General features: G+C 47.0%; 1 protein-coding gene across 2 annotated transcripts; it reads right to left on the reverse strand.

The window, feature by feature from the left end:
- Nucleotides 1-3464: 3464 nt before the first annotated feature.
- Nucleotides 3465-16269, reverse strand: zbtb44 (zinc finger and BTB domain containing 44). 2 transcript variants are annotated; one of them, XM_028984594.1, is made up of 6 exons: nucleotides 15840-16269; nucleotides 12661-13785; nucleotides 11126-11210; nucleotides 10470-10621; nucleotides 9137-9437; nucleotides 3465-6750 (listed from the first exon to the last, which is right to left on the reverse strand). In XM_028984594.1, exons 2-6 carry the CDS (start codon nucleotides 13754-13756, stop codon nucleotides 6402-6404), a joined length of 1983 nt encoding a protein of 660 aa, XP_028840427.1. In that variant the 5' UTR covers nucleotides 13757-13785; nucleotides 15840-16269; the 3' UTR covers nucleotides 3465-6401. The 2 variants fall into 2 exon arrangements, with proteins under 2 accessions (XP_028840427.1, XP_028840428.1); XM_028984595.1 differs by having other exon boundaries at nucleotides 6587-6750; nucleotides 9354-9437.
- Nucleotides 16270-16877: the final 608 nt, after the last annotated feature.

Raw genomic sequence — 16877 nt, forward strand, 5'->3', positions numbered from 1 at the left:
CAGACACGCCCACCTCAAGGTATGTGTGAGTAAACAATCCTGATAATAACAACCTAATCATCAACAATTACTGACCTATTCATCTTGTGCTGCAGGACCTTTGACATGTTTTCCATGCTGGTTCAATGGAAGTATTCAGTCAATGTTTCCTAATGGGCCTGAAAACATGTTTTGCAAAAGACAAAACCTTCTGCTGAGCTTCAGTTTTCACTGATCTTGCTCTCTTTTCCATGTACAGTATGACCATGATTGCACTGTGAACTGGGGTTAAGAGGTGCTACTGGTGGCCCAAACACATCATATCAAGTTTTCCATCTGCTAATGAAAACGGCAAAGGAAAAATTAGGTCCTTACTTTCCAAAAAATGCAATATTGAAGGGGGGAAAAAAATTGTCGTTTACATCACTAATCACTTATTTTCAGCAGGTCATAAATCAATGCGGCTATTTCTAATGTTGTTATGAGCTGCTGCCATAAATATTTAACAAAGTGGCAGCAGTATTGATAGTAGGCGGCGACGTGGACAACCGCGCAAAGAGCCGAGCCGCTCAGGGTTAACCTCAGCTGATCCCACTTCAGGCCTCGTCTCGTCATCTGTTCGAGATAAGGACGGGAGAGATGGAGCGGCTTCCTGGGAGCAACGTGGGCCGTCTCCCTGGCGACGGCTGCAAACACAAGCGCACAATACGGCCCGAGCACGGCCCCACGGTTGTGGCAAGAGTTACGACGAAGCTGGAAGCAGACGGGAAAATGAGTCACCGCACACGTTATCATTATCCGGCTTTCAGGACGATGACTTCAGACGGATGAGGAGCGCGAGTAAAGCGTCCTGACGTGCTCGGGGTGTCTCGTTTATATTAGGCGTGCTTTCGCGAGACAGGTAGATACACATCGACCGTTGGTGGGACGTGATATAATGCGCCCGAGGGAATTCTGCCTGCTGTTTGTGTGAAGTGACTCCGGGGCGTTAATTTCCGATTTTCAAGCCGCTGTCCCGCCTCCCAAAAAAATAAACAAGTAAATAAAGCAAGATTTGTGGCTCTTTTGTCACAGAGTGGGACTAATCTATATAAACGAACCCTTATTAACTAGTCAGACGCATGCCACACGATGCTACTTTTTAGGGTGGTAGTAGCCTAGCCAGAAGACCCAGGTTCAAACCCCACTTACTACCATCGTGTCCCTGAGCAACCCTGAGTGTCTCCAGGGGGGGACTGTCCCTGTAACTACTGATTGTAAGTCCCTCTGGTGTCTGATAAATGCTGTAAATGTACTTTTGAATCCAATGTCACGCTGTGTAAACGTTTATAGTGCTGCAGTGTTTTTCTGCTCAGACCTGATCTTGATTTTTTGACAGCGGCCTCCGCCCATAATGCTGTGCAGGTGGACGTGGGCACGTTCGCCTTTGGAGTAAGATATGGATATATCTCAGCTGGCATGTCTGCAGAGAGACGGATCTCCGCCTGCTGTCTGAGGAGTTTGTTTTATGTCCGTCATGACTGCCCCGAGATCGAGAACCAAGGTTCTATCGCTTCATCAGGGGTCAGTTTCCATAAAAAGGCTGGATATTTTCTGGGTGATGTGTTAGAAGAAGTGGAGGTCCATCTTTTAAGACACTTGTTTCTAATAAAGTGGCCAGTGTGAAGCCAGCATTGGCGGAGCATGAGGAACTGCAGCGATGGAATCCCGAACGGCCTCAGCCAACGCTCTCTCTCCCCCAATCGCATTCCTTCTAAATTAGGAAACAGGTTAGAAACCTCTCGTGGTGCGATTATCGTCCCGTACGATGATTCGCCGCTACGCAATGTGAAAAATGCACGACGAGATCCTCCGGATGTGCTCGGCGGAGAATGTATATGACGCCCACGCAGCAGAAACAACGTGGCCGGTGTCCTGTCCACCGCGTCGTTCGGCCCTGTGTTGCGTCTGCGCTTGGCCCAGACCGCAGAGCGTTTATTGGACGGGTCTGGCGGCTCTCAGCGGATAGCAGGACGTGTCGGTGAAAGCCTTGCCGAACATGGCTGTCCCGGGCTATTATGTAACCGCCTCAGGGTTCTGGGACGTTCTGTGTTGATGTACGGGGTGTCTTGAGGACCTCAGGACCTGTGGAAGACTGATGTTTGCTTTCGGCAGAGCGAGACGCGTCCGAAGCGCAGGGAATGGCGAGAACCTGCGAGGCCCGCCTCACCGTAAATCTGCGGCTCAAAGCCGGCGGCAGGGCGCCTGCCGTACCTGCTGCGCTGCCGATTATCCACGCGGCCTGCGGCATACCCACCGCACCTCATCTGTTTTATCCATACCACGAGAACATGGGAAAATTACACGTACCCTGCAGAACAAGCCAAGGAAAAAACATCCAACCTCCATCCTGCATAAGATATTATCTCGCCGAGCACAACCCGATGAATCCCCAACCTGGCCCGGCCCGGCCCGGCTCGGACTCTGCCGGGGTTTGTTTATGCGAAAGACACTACTTTCCCAGTATTTGACCCAGCACATTTGGTACATTTATAAAACGTCAGCTCTTTTTTCAAGAGTGAATTATGATTTCTCTCTTTTCCATGTTTCTACTGTTCAACACAGTTTTCAACAAGTTTGGAAGCACCACAAACAACAATATGGACCATCATTTCATAAAACAAAGGCATAAAAAAAAAAAACAACTATGTAATGCAAGGACCTTTCAACTCTGGGGTCAGAGGTTGAAATCCTAATTTGTTTTTAGGTGTGTACATTAACATTTACATTATTTACCAGACGCCCTTATCCAGAGCGACTTACAGTCAGTAGTTACAGGGACAGTCCCCCCCTGGAGACACTCAGGGTTAAGTGTCTTGCTCAGGGACACGATGGTAGTAAGTGGGGTTTGAACCTGAGTCTTCTGGTTCATAGGCGAGTGTGTTACCCGCTAGGCTCCTACCACCCTGTGTGTATGTGCCCTGTGGTGGGCATAAGAACGAAATTTAAAGGCATTACAGAATTAGCAAATATAAAGTGAAGTGATGAAAAATGTGAAGTATTATATATATATATAAATAAAAATAAAAATAAAAAATGAGCATCATGTGTAAAAGGGTTACTGGATCCCTGATCCACTTCTGCACAGAGAGCCACAGCCTGAAACTGAAGGCGCGATGGGAACTGCAAAGAATCGGCTGACATTTTAATTAATCCCAATGTTTTACAAGTCCCTCAGCTCACGCGCACAGCCTGACCCAATTTCTGCCTTTACGGCGCCTATAAAGCATGCAACAAAGTGAGAGGACACCAAATCACAAGCAGGTGCCCCGAGGCGGTCGAGGCGGCGTTGAGCCTCGCTACCTTATCTGGAAACGTCCTGCCCGGTTGTGTTTGTGTGGCTGGGTGATTTACTCCGCAATTCTGCGCTTGGCACATGGGCACCCAAGCCCCATGCCAGAGCCAATCAGGTGTCGGCCTTAAAGAATCCCGACCACCGCCGAAAAGACTGAAGCCATGACTGTTTATTTCCGATCAAAACATCTTGTCCATACAAAACATCATTCAGTATATCAGCACTGGCACAGTTAAAGTTTTGGATGAAAACCATTGAGAAAAAGGTTACAAAAAACAGTCGTCACACGTGTTCCAATATTAAAATAAAAATGCACACAGAACAAAATAGAGTTTAGTACTTCAAAAATACTTTCGGTCACCCAACTACATTAGAGAACTACCAGCATTTTCGTAGTTGTAGTATGAATCATAGCAATGAACGTTCAGAACTATTAAAATGCACTACTGATTCAATGTCCAAAGGCACAAAGATACAAATAAAAATAGGCTTTAAAAAATAAAACTATACAGGTACACTGTAAAGACATTGTCACAAAGCAAAGAAGTATACTGTAAGGCTCAAATCCATCGACTATACAAACTCACATTGATTATAGAAATGTACAAAGGGCCGAAGTGGTGGTGTTTTATACCGTTTTCACCGTCTGAGATGGGAGTACTGGAGTATACAAAAATGTGGTTGCACACATCTGAACAAACACCCAACAAATAAAACCATGCTACGTTGTTATATTATTATTTTTTCCTCCGTCCTTCCCCCCCCCCCCCCATATATTCTGCGTGGGACAACATGCCAGTACCATGGTGAGGTCTGGAACAGCGAGGCAATATTTTGCAACCTTATAGACAGTGCGTCACCAGAAGCTATCAGACGAACAGACACACGCAACTCCACGGACCACAGGACGCACACCAGGGGACGAGGGGCGGGGTCGCGGTCCCATGAGCAAGGAGTGTATACCCCCCCCCACGCACACACACACACACACGCGCTCTCGCTAAAGAGGCTGGCAGCGGACATCAAAGAGCGCTTCTCCGCTGACCCCCCAGCTGGCGTTTTCATGCATCGGCAGCGGCCCTTCGGGGGGGTTCGGGCGGCAGAGAGGCAGAACATAACAGGTTACAGAACTACACAGACCGTAAATCCTTGGCAAAAAGGCAAACGTGAAAAAAATAAACGTTAAAAAGGGAGAAAACAATAACCTCACACGTTACTTTCAGTCTCCACATTAGCATTATTGCTAAGCCAGCCCCCTCATATAAAATCCTATTTATACATTCTTTTTATACCACGCTCCAAGCCAAAGGCGTCCTATTACAATTCTATTGCACAATATATGAACTTTTTTTTTTTAAATATTGGAAAGCATCACACAGAAGAAGGTAAAGGAACTCACATTTGTAACTAAGCAGCATGTGACCATTTGATTGCCCTGTGCAAAAAATGGTAGACGCCTTAAAAGAAGAGGAGGAAGAAAGAAAAAGCTACATCAGTGGCGCTGCCTACAGTAATTTCTGAAACGTTTGGGCGTTACATTAGCAGTTTTTCACACCAACGCCGTGCGCTCTGGAGGTTAGTCAGTCAGTCCAAAAAGGTCGCAAAGTGGTCAGTGCTACAGCACAAGCAGCGGAACATATATTAAGACCACATCCAGATAAAGGTACAGGTGGAGATGCACCTGGAGAAGCGATCTGTCAGAAGGTTGATGTTTTCTGGACCACACCGAAGAACCACCTCAACTGACATCCTCATCTCAAAGTGCTAAATTTTGCACAGTTTGGATTTCTTCTTTCAAATAGGAGACGTATGTTTATTTGTATATCTAGTAATGGTAAGGTTTCCTCAAGTAGTCTCCAGGGACCGGATCATCAAGGACTCATTTGAGGGTCTGAAGTGCCTCAAAAAACTTCAAACACGAGATGGAGAAGACTAGTTGAATGGTGGCCTGTACGTAATCGATAGCGTTGTGGAAATTAATCGCCTATATATCGATATAAAGTGCCTATATATCGATCGATCTATCTATGAGACAGTTGTAGTATGAAGGAATTTCACATGAAAGTCAGCAGAAATAAGCCACAACGTCCCCTCATATGAGCACTGAACACAATGGCGGGCTGCTTGTGAAGGGTAGGGCCCTTCAAACGTTTCATATGATAACCTGCGGGACAATTAAAAAAAAAAGCGCTTCACTACGTTTAAATGCAATCACGTCTGAGGTTGTGCTGCGGAGTGAACATTCTGCACTCTAGTGTTGTGACCTCAAATAAAACAGAGCAAAGTGACACTGCTTTTGCTCTAGCTGACTTATTCGACTTTCCTTTCAAGCATGTTTAATCTCAGATTAGCCTGTGGTTCAGAAATGGCCTCAATTGAAACGGGCGTGCTAATCAATCACCTCTACCACCCACTTCCCATGATGCTCGTGTGCAGCCGCACTGCCCACATGCTAAATCCTAACGCACATAAAGGCATGTAGAGCAAATGCCATTAGCTTATCACCAACCGACCATAAGATGCTTCACTACAGTGGGGTTATTATCATGCCCATCAATCGTCAATATGAAGATTGTCTACACAAGTGTATAGTAACAAAATCTATAAAAAAAACAATTTAGCATCGTTACAACTGTCCTACCCAAGCTACGACTACAGCGTACGATCTCGATGCTCTTCTTTCCTCATCTGTAAGACTCGGTACAGTTTTCAGCACTTATTTGGGTAAGGCGTAAAAAAAAAAAAAAAAAAAAAAAAAAAACCAGCCCATCACAGCCTGAACACCATTATCACTTCAAGTTTCTTTCAACCAACATCTGAACATTGAAATCAGAACATTTTGACACACATAATGTTAGAAGTTGTACATATAATACCTTATTTAGAGCTTCTTTTTTTTTTTTTTGTATTCGGCAGAAATAAAAAAAGAACAAATTCACATTACAGAAATAATACAGATGTGTTCAGACGTCACTGCTTTGTCATTTTAACAGAAATGTGGGATCAGATCCACCCAGGCGGCCAGTCCAGTGTGCGTTCTCCAACTTCACAGTGACTGAGAGCGATCCGATGGGAATGGACATGTCTCTCATTCGATTGTGATGGACAAGAGCGCTTTCTTCTCCCTGTGATCGTCCCCTCCCCCCTCCTCTTCCTCATCCTCCTCCTCTTCCTCCAGCACCCTGGGAGAGTTGATGGGAGCACTGGCCTTGGTTTTGTCCGACGCCGCCACCCCCCCGGCCTGGCCCCTGCGGGCCCCAACCGAGGCTTCGGCTGCGGCAGGGTGGAGCTCGCAGTTCTGGGTGGAGGAGACCTGGGAAATGACGGGCGTCTGGACAGAGGATGAGGAGCTGCCTTCAAATGTGTGGTCCGCCATGGGGAAGTGGCCCAGTGACGCCTCCTGCAGGTCACTCAGGTACTCGGGGAGGAGGAACTCACTGGGCAGCAGGGGAGAGAAAGACACAAACGCTCACACACGGATGACAGCACGAGGCACAACGCGTACGCACAACCAGCACCTGCCAGAGATTACAACACCTGTAAAGCCGCAGACAGTGATGAGAAAAAAAAAAAAAAAATGAAAGAGCCCGACTCCGTCAGGTCATGACGTGTAAACATGCACGGAACCACAGGAGCAAGACCGCAGCGAGGGCCGTCCCCCGGAGCAGCGCACACCTGTCTGCGAGGCCGGAGGGGACCTGGGCGGCTGGTTCTCGTTTTCCCGAGCCGGGACGTTTCTGAACGGTGGCCAGCACATTGCCTCACTCCCGTTTGGCGAGCTCGGCTCGCCGCTGTTTGTTTTAGCTGGACGCAGATGGGGGAGGCCGGGACAGAGGGGAGTTTGGGAGTGTGGCTGGACCGCTGACGGTAAGCACAATGGGGACATGTGCCCAAAGCTGCCATGTACGTAGGGTAAAGTCACACCGGTGTTTTGGTGTCAATTCGCCAATGACTGCTAGGTGAGGTCTCTGTTCATTATGGTATGGGAATAAATTAAAATAATTTAAATAAAACTCAAAAACATTCAGAACATACAAACACACACATAGATATCCATTGACAGCATAACAGCCATAACATTAAGACCAGGTGAAGTGAATCTCACTGAATGGGTGACAATGTAGACTTTCTCGAGGAACTAATGTAGCTCAAACTGCTGAAAAGATTAAAAGTCCCCTACTATGAATTTCTTTTTGCTTTTATATCGGTCTTAGTTGTCCCCTAATATTAACTCTTTCCAAAATTCAGCCTTGGTGTCCAGTCCCACAATGAGAATTCCTCAGGACGCGCGGTTTCTGTGTCTGTAGCTTTAAATGACAATGAGGAGGAGAGAGGTGGGACGAGGAGGAGAGCGGACAATAAAAGTTGAGGGGGCATTTGACAAAATGGCAACACTTCCTGGATGATGCGAATTGGAAGTCGTGTCTGTGTTTTTCCAGAAGAAGATAGGTGATTCCGCTGGTTCTTCAGAGTCTCACGTGACAGACAAAAAATAAATTTGTGCTCATTTTTACATCCAATCACTGAGCAACTGCAATGCTTTGCACGTTTGGAAGCCATGACGGCCAGTGGAGATGATGTTTTAGGGGAGGGGTGGGAAAAAGCATGAGAAGCAGGAGGTAACCTTTCCCCTTATGATGTCATAAGGGGACAAATTTTAGATCCGACCGTCTGAGTTGCCGCTCTCTGAACGGTGAAGCTCTCTTTACACCTATCGCCATTTCTAGCCACTGCTGGAGCATAGACTGGCCAGGGGAACTCGTATTAATGTTAAATCATCTCACAAAGTCCAATTTTCATGATAGGGGACCTTTAATGCTGGTTCTGTAGGAAAGGTGTCAGAATACAAAAAATGGTTCAAGAGTGGCTTTAAGAATGTAACAATAAGCTGTGTTTACTTGGCTGCCAAATTCTTCATGGTGCAACTGAGGGACGAAAATACACAAATGATTCGCTACCAACAGCTTGGTATCAGAGGTCTAGTGGAGTCCATGACTGGACGAGTCAGAACTGTTTTTCTGGCAAAAAGTGGATGGACTCAATATTAGGCATGTGGTCATAATGTTATGGCTGATCAGTGTCCACACCTACATACAGAATATCTGTAACATGACCATCAATATGCTGCGGCACAAAACACTTTAAACAACAAAAAAAAAATGCATAATTGAGAGTGCATGCAAGCCAAGGTTGATATTAAAAATATAAATTAAAGGGGTAGGTCATAAGAAAAATAAATAAAGACGCTCAATGTTCAGCTTCCTGATGTTTTAAGCTCTACAACAATTACCAGTTTCAAACTGAACTATTCTATGTGTACTCCTGTGTCACTACGTGACTTCAGATACACACATAAAACCTTCCCAGACATTTCATGGATGCACCTTTGAGAAGAAGAGGGAGCTTGCTTTATGTCCACTAGTTGCAGCTCTGCTGAAGCTTATAGATTCAAACACAGGGTTACTGGCCCAGCTATCAAAGACCAAGTGATGAAATCAGAATCATTCACATGTGCTTAGACAGCAGTTCTCAACCCCATCCCACACACGGCCCGCCTCCCAGGACGTGTTCGCTCCAACACCTCCATAATCTGGAGCAGGTGACTAATAATAACAGCGCAGTGGTGCATGTGGCGGGTTGAAAAGGTACTCGGCGGGGGTCCTGCAGGAACAGGTTTGAGAACCAACGTCTTCATATAAGCCAACACAGCTGCAGCGGGAGGAAATTGATGTAAAAAATTCCTATCAAACATGCACTGCTGCATTAACCGGGTGTGTTGAGAAAGGCTTATTCTGTAATATTCCTTCTTGCCAAACTCCTCACCTGGTCTGGAAGTAGTTTGCTAGCTCTGACGCCTCATGGTTGAGACTCCTCAGGTGTACGATTAAATTGCCGGAGTTGGTAAACATGGCGCCGCACGTTTTGCACTCGTATATCCGCGGCTTGCGGATGATGTGGCGGGAGACCCTCATGTGGTGCTTATATTCACCGAAGGAAGTGAAAGTGGCACTACAGATCTGGCACCGGAAACAGCGTTTACCTTCGTGCTTCAGACGGTGCATCTTTAAGGAGTAGGCCCGCGTGAACTTTTTCCCACAGCGGTCACACTGGAAGGGCTTAATGCCTGCCAGAGAAACAACAGGGGCCTGGCGTTACCTCACAGTACAGTACAGTACAGTACAGAAGAGAAAGTGACAGGCAGGCAAGGAGAAATCGAGGCCAGACTCACGATCCCTTACACAGGGACATGGCGTACTGTACATCCCAAATGTAAAAAAATGGTCACCGGTCTGCATCACATGAAATGACAAACTGTTTTAATTAATATCGGCTAAAGGTTATTAACAAAAGCAAACTCTAAATATTGAGAAAGTACCAAACATCCAGCGAAACCAAATAATGTTGTTGTGATGGGAGTATGATGGACTTAATCTGAAGAACATCACCCATGCCAACTTTGGGGTTCAGTTGTGAGAAACCCATCAACCTATGTGTCAAGTCAGAAGAACCTTGTTGGATGATGCTAATGTGGCTTTCATCATTTATTCGACCACTGATTGTAGCTATGCAACCACCATCCCACTGAAACGCAGTTCTTCCGCTTCTCAAACATTACAAACTAGCGTTTCTCCAACTGAAGCCGGATCATCTGCTAACTGATATGCATTCTGCTCAAATGCGATCCAGACAAGGCCTTATCTGCCAAGAGCGATCCTTCTTCTTCACATCTACTGTAATGTCACAGTCAATGTGTACTCCCAGTTTGATGAATCTGTTGCCAGTGTTAAGGTCACTAATGGCAGGAATCCGTAAAAGCTCCGGTCCCTGGAGAACCTGCCAGCATTTGTATGGCTCTGAAATAAAGGTCTAACCACAATTTGTGTCGATCGAGACATGTGTCATGTGCCACCATGCAGAAAAGTATAACCTCGAAACAACAAGCTTTAGTAATCTGCTGAAGATGGTGGACAATATTCACCACATTCTAATTAGATTTTCCAAGCAACGACAAACGAAGCCCAAATGTTAAAATTAATGGAAATTAACGTAAACAAAAAAAAAAAACTACCCCCCCCACCCACCGAGACTGATTCAAAATGTAATGTTAGTTGGATCAGAGACAGCAGCATGGTGAGAAGCGGTCAGACCTCCTCACCAGAATGGATGAGCATGTGCTGTTTGAGGTTCTGAATGCGTGTGAATCGGACCCCACATGTGGGGCACTGGAAGGGCCGTTCGGGTACATTCAGGCCGGGCCGTGTGGAGGGGCTGATGTACAGGTGGTAGGGGTACTGGACGTTCTCCAATCTGAGGATAGAAACGCAACAATAAAGGGCATATGGAGGAAAATTTTATTTAGACAGCAATTTATTTTAATTGTCTTTAATCTGGCCAGGCCAGATTTATAGCTACATCTTGACATTAATTAAAATGATCCAAAAAAGTCTACACTTCGGTCATGCATAAAGAAATACAAGACCAAAAAAGAAGAAGAAAGCACAGCTCTCCCTGACCCTCTTTGTTTTTGCATCACGACACTCCTCTTTTTTTGCAATTACTCCAGCACATAAGCCGAAATCCAGGAACTTTCCGACAACTGCTCCAAATAGCTTCTGGCCTGTTGGCAGCATACCTACCCCCCCCCAACAGCCACAAAAAGAACCCCTCCACCTTCTCTCTTTATGGACAGTGCGCTCTCGCAAAGAGAATGGAAACAGGAACAATGAAAAATAACATGGGCCTTTCTTTAAACCGTATAAAAAGTGGAAAAGATAATGAAGCTGCAACAACGTAAAGCAGTTCCACCCTCACCGTTCATCCTCCTCCATGTGGCCGGTGGTGTTGGGCGTCCCCTGAATGGACTGCAACCCTTCTGTCACTCCTTCATCTATTGACCCTGTGGAGACAACAGCTCTTGAAAAAAAAAAGAATCGCTAACCAATGCTGTTCTGACTTGGGAGACGTCCAGAAGATAAGATCTGCTCCTCAACAATCAGAACAGCCTGACGGTAATGAAGCGGTGCCGTGCCCTTAAACAAACTCAACGTGGCTGGATGAAGACTGGAAATAATCACGAGTGTGAACACAACAGGCCCGCTCAACTTTTAACCCCAAAAACTGCTAAATTGAGTAAAAACAAGGGTAATGAGTTCCAGACTTAAACGGCAACTCAAACAAATATCCCGAGGGACGGGAACCAGGCTCGAATTCCAGCACGGGACTGCAGGTACAGTGCATCATTTTATTAAACTGCCGCGACTATATATATTTTTGCCTGTAGGTTTATAACAATGCCAGATCATTTTTGTCAAACGCTGTTGTGAATTAGGGATGCCAAGGTATAAATGTTCTATATGCCACACTGACATTTTTATCCAAATTGGTGAAATTCTTGCACTATATACTGTATGCAATTATTATGCAATTTTATTTTTAAACCCACATTTCACCCACTTTTTTGTTTGTGCCCAGTCTACTGTTTACTGACACATGGTTTATATTGCAAGTCAACTTGCAATACCAGTTAAATTAGATCCCCCTTCCCACCTAATTCTTGCCTTAACTGGACATTATAGGACAAAGCAGCAGATGGCGTCTGTGGCCAAACCTGTGTAAACGGCCCTTATTCGAAGCAGTGAAGGGAAGATAGTAGGGTGGTAGTAGCCTAGTAACACACTCGCCCATGAACCAGGACACCCAGGTCCCACTTACTACCATTGCGTCCCTGAGCAAGACACTTAACCCTAAGTTGCTCCAGGGGGGGACTGTCCCTGTAATTACTTATTATTGTAACTACTTACAGTCACTCTGGTTAAGGGCGTCTGATAAATGCTGTAAATGTAAATGGAGAATTCTGCTTGGTGTAGTGTAAACATCTCTATCAATGAACCTTCATGACGTGGCAGAAACGTGACCTTAATCCTGATTTGCAGCATTTTTTTTAGATTTCTGAATACGTGGCAGGAGGCCGGTAGAAAAAGATGAAGCAACCTTTCTTTCCAACGCACTTTCTTTACAACAAAGTGAAAAAGAAAACGGAGCATCTTCCGTGTCTGGAAGGACGTAGATTATTCTGTAAGGCCATACAGGGTATTGTGCAAGGTAATATAATAATCTTTCATTTGTGAAATGGGTTTGAATAAAAGAAAATGTAGTTTTTGTCTATTCTAATAACTACTTGTTCTATATTGACTGATTTAAATAGAATTGCATAAGTAAAATACAAATTTCATTGATGAAACTAAGACTAATAAAGACTAAAATTAAAACGAAGACAGGCCTAGCTCTTACATTTACAGCATCTAGCTGTGTGTGTGTGTGTGTGTGTGTGTGTGTGTAGATGGTACCGATAGAGGAGGACTGTGGGCTGATGAGAAGGTCCTCCTGTGCATGTTCACTGCCTGGCACTGTCTGCTGATCACTGAGGGAGCTGTGCGAGGCGCTGACGGGCTGCGACGCCTCCTCGTGCACCTCCTCGTCACTGAGACGCTCGACTTTCACTTGGACGTCCTCCTCTTCTGTCCCACCACCTCCGCCCCCTCCTCCAGCCCCTGGCACCATGCCCCTGGGGCCATCGCAGGACAGGTACTCCACCAGCACCCGCCCGCCCGGGTCTGGACCGGGCGCCGCACCCGTCTCCAGCAAGCCCTCGGGCAGCTTGGACTTCTCTGGAGCGAAGCGCCGGTCGATGCTGAACGGGTACGTCCAGGTGAAGGCCAAGGAGGGATCCAGGGTCGGGGCCGAGCTTTCCGGAAACGACGAGGACGAGGGTGAGGGGTTGGGGACCTGCGGGGAGGACGAGGACGCCGGCTGCGGGCTGGTGAAACCTTTGCGTTTACGCCGCGACTCTCGGCACACGGGCATGGTCCGCTCCACCATGCTGCACTCTGAAGACACTGGAGATGGGGACAGGCCGTCCAAAGGTGCCAGCGTACACCCGGACGGACCCTCCGGAGCGTCCTGCAGGTCCGGCCTGTCCTGCCCGGGGGCGGCGGCACCGCTGACCGCGCTGTTCCCAGCAGCCCCTGCAGAGTTCCACAGGATACTGGACTTCATGAACTCCGAGCAGGTGTTGGCCACGGCGAACATCTGCATGTAGCTGGCGGCGGCGAGCACGTCGATGATGTTCTCCGTGCTGATGGACAGGGTGGAGGTGTAGGCGTACTCCAAAAGCGGCGCGAAGCCGGCCACGGTCACATGGTGCAGGTCGAGGACCGGCTTGTCTTCCGCCCTCCTCCCCTCCCCTTCGCTGGGCTTCCCGGACAGCTTCGCCCGCAGGAAGTCGCTGCAGCACGCCAACACCACTTTGTGGGCGGAGAAGAGCTGGCCCTGGACCCGGATGGTGACGTCGCAGAAGTGGCCCTCACTGCGCAGGGCGTTCAGCTTGTCCAGCAGCTCCTGGCTGTGGTTGGGGGAATTGTGGGTAAAGGTTTTAACACCCATCCTGCAGGGTGTCGGCCGGCAATGCTTTCCTGTAAGAGATGCAGCGTATGGACAGTTACAATAACATAAAACCACTCATATATGGAAAATCATTTAACACCTAATTGTTTAATGGCATTTTATTTGTCATTCTTTGTGATGTTCTTTTATTTAATTGTTACGTACCTAGCATTGCCAATTTTTTCATAATTATTAACCCAGCCAAACATTCTATTTAGACCTAATAATGGTCTATTAATGGTTCCCTAAGACCATAGTAGTAGTACAGTGCCAACCATAAGAAGGTCTGTCACTTCTTTATGAGATATAATGGTCATTTGTATAATGTAAGAGCATATTAAAATATGGCTCTGTGGATCCATATTCCGGATCAGGATTACTCGGCGCACGGCTGGAATTCAGTGACAATAGCCCATAAGCATGAATAAGCTTCAAAATACTCGCAGTGCCTGACCCCGTAATTCTTTCAAGCCCAAACAAAATCTCACAGACAACATCTGCCGAGAATTTACATTCTGCTGGCTGGATTCGTCGGAGTTTCTCAGAAACTGTCGGCACACACGTCTAAATTCAGACATACTAATGTCCGAGAGGGTGCTTTTTTCCCCCACTTGGCCAGTAAGGACAATGACACCCTGACCCACACTGTTTAAATTTCACAATTACGGGATCGCTTGCATTTCATGAGTGAAGTCAGTCGTAGCGGTGAGATTTGCCAGAACCTCTGGAATAATATTTCGGAATTCACAGCGGGCTACATTTCATTCCTGCACGGTTTTAACAAGACATTGAGGACGACGAATGGGAGGTTCATGCAGTCTTTCGCTGAAGCTTATTTTGCAAAGTCCTCAAAAAAGGCCTCATGCAACAGAGTGTTGCATACAGCAGCTTTATTTCCATGGGTGGGCCCATGTTCACATTTTACTACTGCTGATGCAGCAGAAGCACATGAAAAGATGAACAAACAAACTGTTGCTACTTGCGGACAGAACTGGGCTTCTAATATCTGGATTATGATACATCAAAAGTTCCTATTTTTAGAGAACAGCAGAATGCAGACCGTCCGTATGTGCTTTGCATGTAACCCGGGTTCAACCACAACATGAGAGCCCAACCCGGGGCCCTTAAAAGCAGAGAATACGGTAATGGGGTGAAGACGTTACCCATGCAATGATCGCAATTTATTCAATTTATTCATTAAGTCACGGAAACCAATCACAACAGCAAGGCTTTATTCAAAATCTTCAACTCGTCAATCATTCCACAAGTGAGCTGTACATAATTTCCAACTTCACCCGCAGAAGCATGAATGAATTCATTCCCAGGAAACAACAAGTTTCGCAGCGTAATGCTTGTAAGACACCGTGTTGGGGGGCGTGTCTAAAGGGGAAAAGGAAAACAATAAACATAAACAATGCAACTTGGCCGAGGGGGCGTGGCTCCACGCCGCTGCTGCTGCTGTTGTTGACGTCTTATTTTTTTAACCCTCGGGGCTCAGAGCTCGCACCGAGCCATGCGCCACGCGAAGTTTAATACAATTCTACAAGCGATCAACCCAATGCTTGTAAGACACCGTGTTGGGGGCGTGTCTAAAGGGGGAAACAATAAACATAAACAATGCAACTTGGCCGAGGGGGCGTGGCTCCACGCCGCCGCTGCTGTTGTTGTTTACGTCTTATTTTTTAACCATCGGCGCTCAGAACTCGCACCGAGCCATGCGCCGGGAGGTGCAAACCACGCCAAATGTAATACAATTGTACACGAGATCAGGCCGTGCTTTAGGTTGTGGCCTGCAAAAAAAAAAAAAAAAAAAAAAAAAACGAAAACATGTGGAGAAGACTAACGTCGGCGACAGCGGGAACGGCACGATTCTTTTCTCTTATTATCTAATTCCCCTGGAATTTATTTATTCACGAATGAACAACATCGTCCTTTTTTCATGACAATACTGTTAATAACCCGTTAGAGAAATTAAATAAGCAGCTAAGCAGGACTAAGCTCGTGTTCAATTTGCATGCATACGGAAAACGTGTTTGACGACTGCGAAATAATTTTTTATTTTTGCGGTATAACGTCAACGTACCTAACAGAGAAAAGGAACAATCCGGAGGGAGGAAGAAAAACAAGCACGCAGCCAGTGGCGGGCATGAGGCGGTTAACGGCTAACGGCTAGCGGCTAGCGGCCCCGCTGGTGACGCTCCGCAGCTTCGTTCGCCGCAACATGTCACCGGCGCCGGGTGCTGGTTCCAATCCGCGCCCCGTGCGCCACCGACCGGGAGGGACAGCCGAGCCCGCGTCGATCTGGCCCGGCTCCGGCGCCCGCTCATTCCCTCTGCGCGGGTAGCGTTAGCTTTAGCCTTAGCTCCCCCCAGCAGCCCGGGAGTTCAGCGTCGCTCCGTGTCGGTCCCAGAATTCCGTGCGCGCACAGCGGCGGAGGCCGGGGCTGCAGACGCGCGCACTCCTTCTACACAAAACCCAAAAATGGGTAGAAAGTCACGTTGGGTCGAATCTGTAATTAGTTTGGTTGCATTTACCAGACGCCCTTATCCAGAGCGACTTACAGTCAGTAGTTACAGGGACAGTCCCCCCCCTGGAGACACTTAAGTGTCCTGCTCAGGGACACAATGGCAGTAAGTGGGATTTGAACCTGGGTCTTCTGGCTCATAGGCGAGTGTGTTACCCGCTAGGCCACTACCACACCATCTGCACACCAAGCACGCACGTTGGTATCACATATACAACACACACACCGGATCCTTTTTTAATCGCGGTTGTTGGTGTAAAAAATATCCCAACCCAGCCTAACATTTTACTCCTGGTCATTTTCAGCAGGTAGGAAATTCGTGTGTCTCGTTTGAATGGCCTGTAGCCGTGTTTTTACTCTACATTTACCTGAAGCGCTTATCCAGAGTAGGTACAGGGACAGTACCCCCCCCCAGGAGCAACTCAGGGTGCGGTTTGGAAATGAATGCCCTCTGCCATGCGAGGTGATGGCATGCGGTGTCGTGCTTTCTCCGCCTGTCTGCTGAACATTGTTCTACCGGTGTTGTGGAAATACGAGATTGCGTTGGCATGGCTTTCCCTCGGGGGAACCTTCCCATTAACGTCATTCTTACGCTGA

The sequence above is a fragment of the Denticeps clupeoides genome, chromosome 6 (assembly GCF_900700375.1).
Source record: "Denticeps clupeoides chromosome 6, fDenClu1.1, whole genome shotgun sequence".
Taxonomy (NCBI): Eukaryota; Metazoa; Chordata; class Actinopteri; order Clupeiformes; family Denticipitidae; genus Denticeps; species Denticeps clupeoides.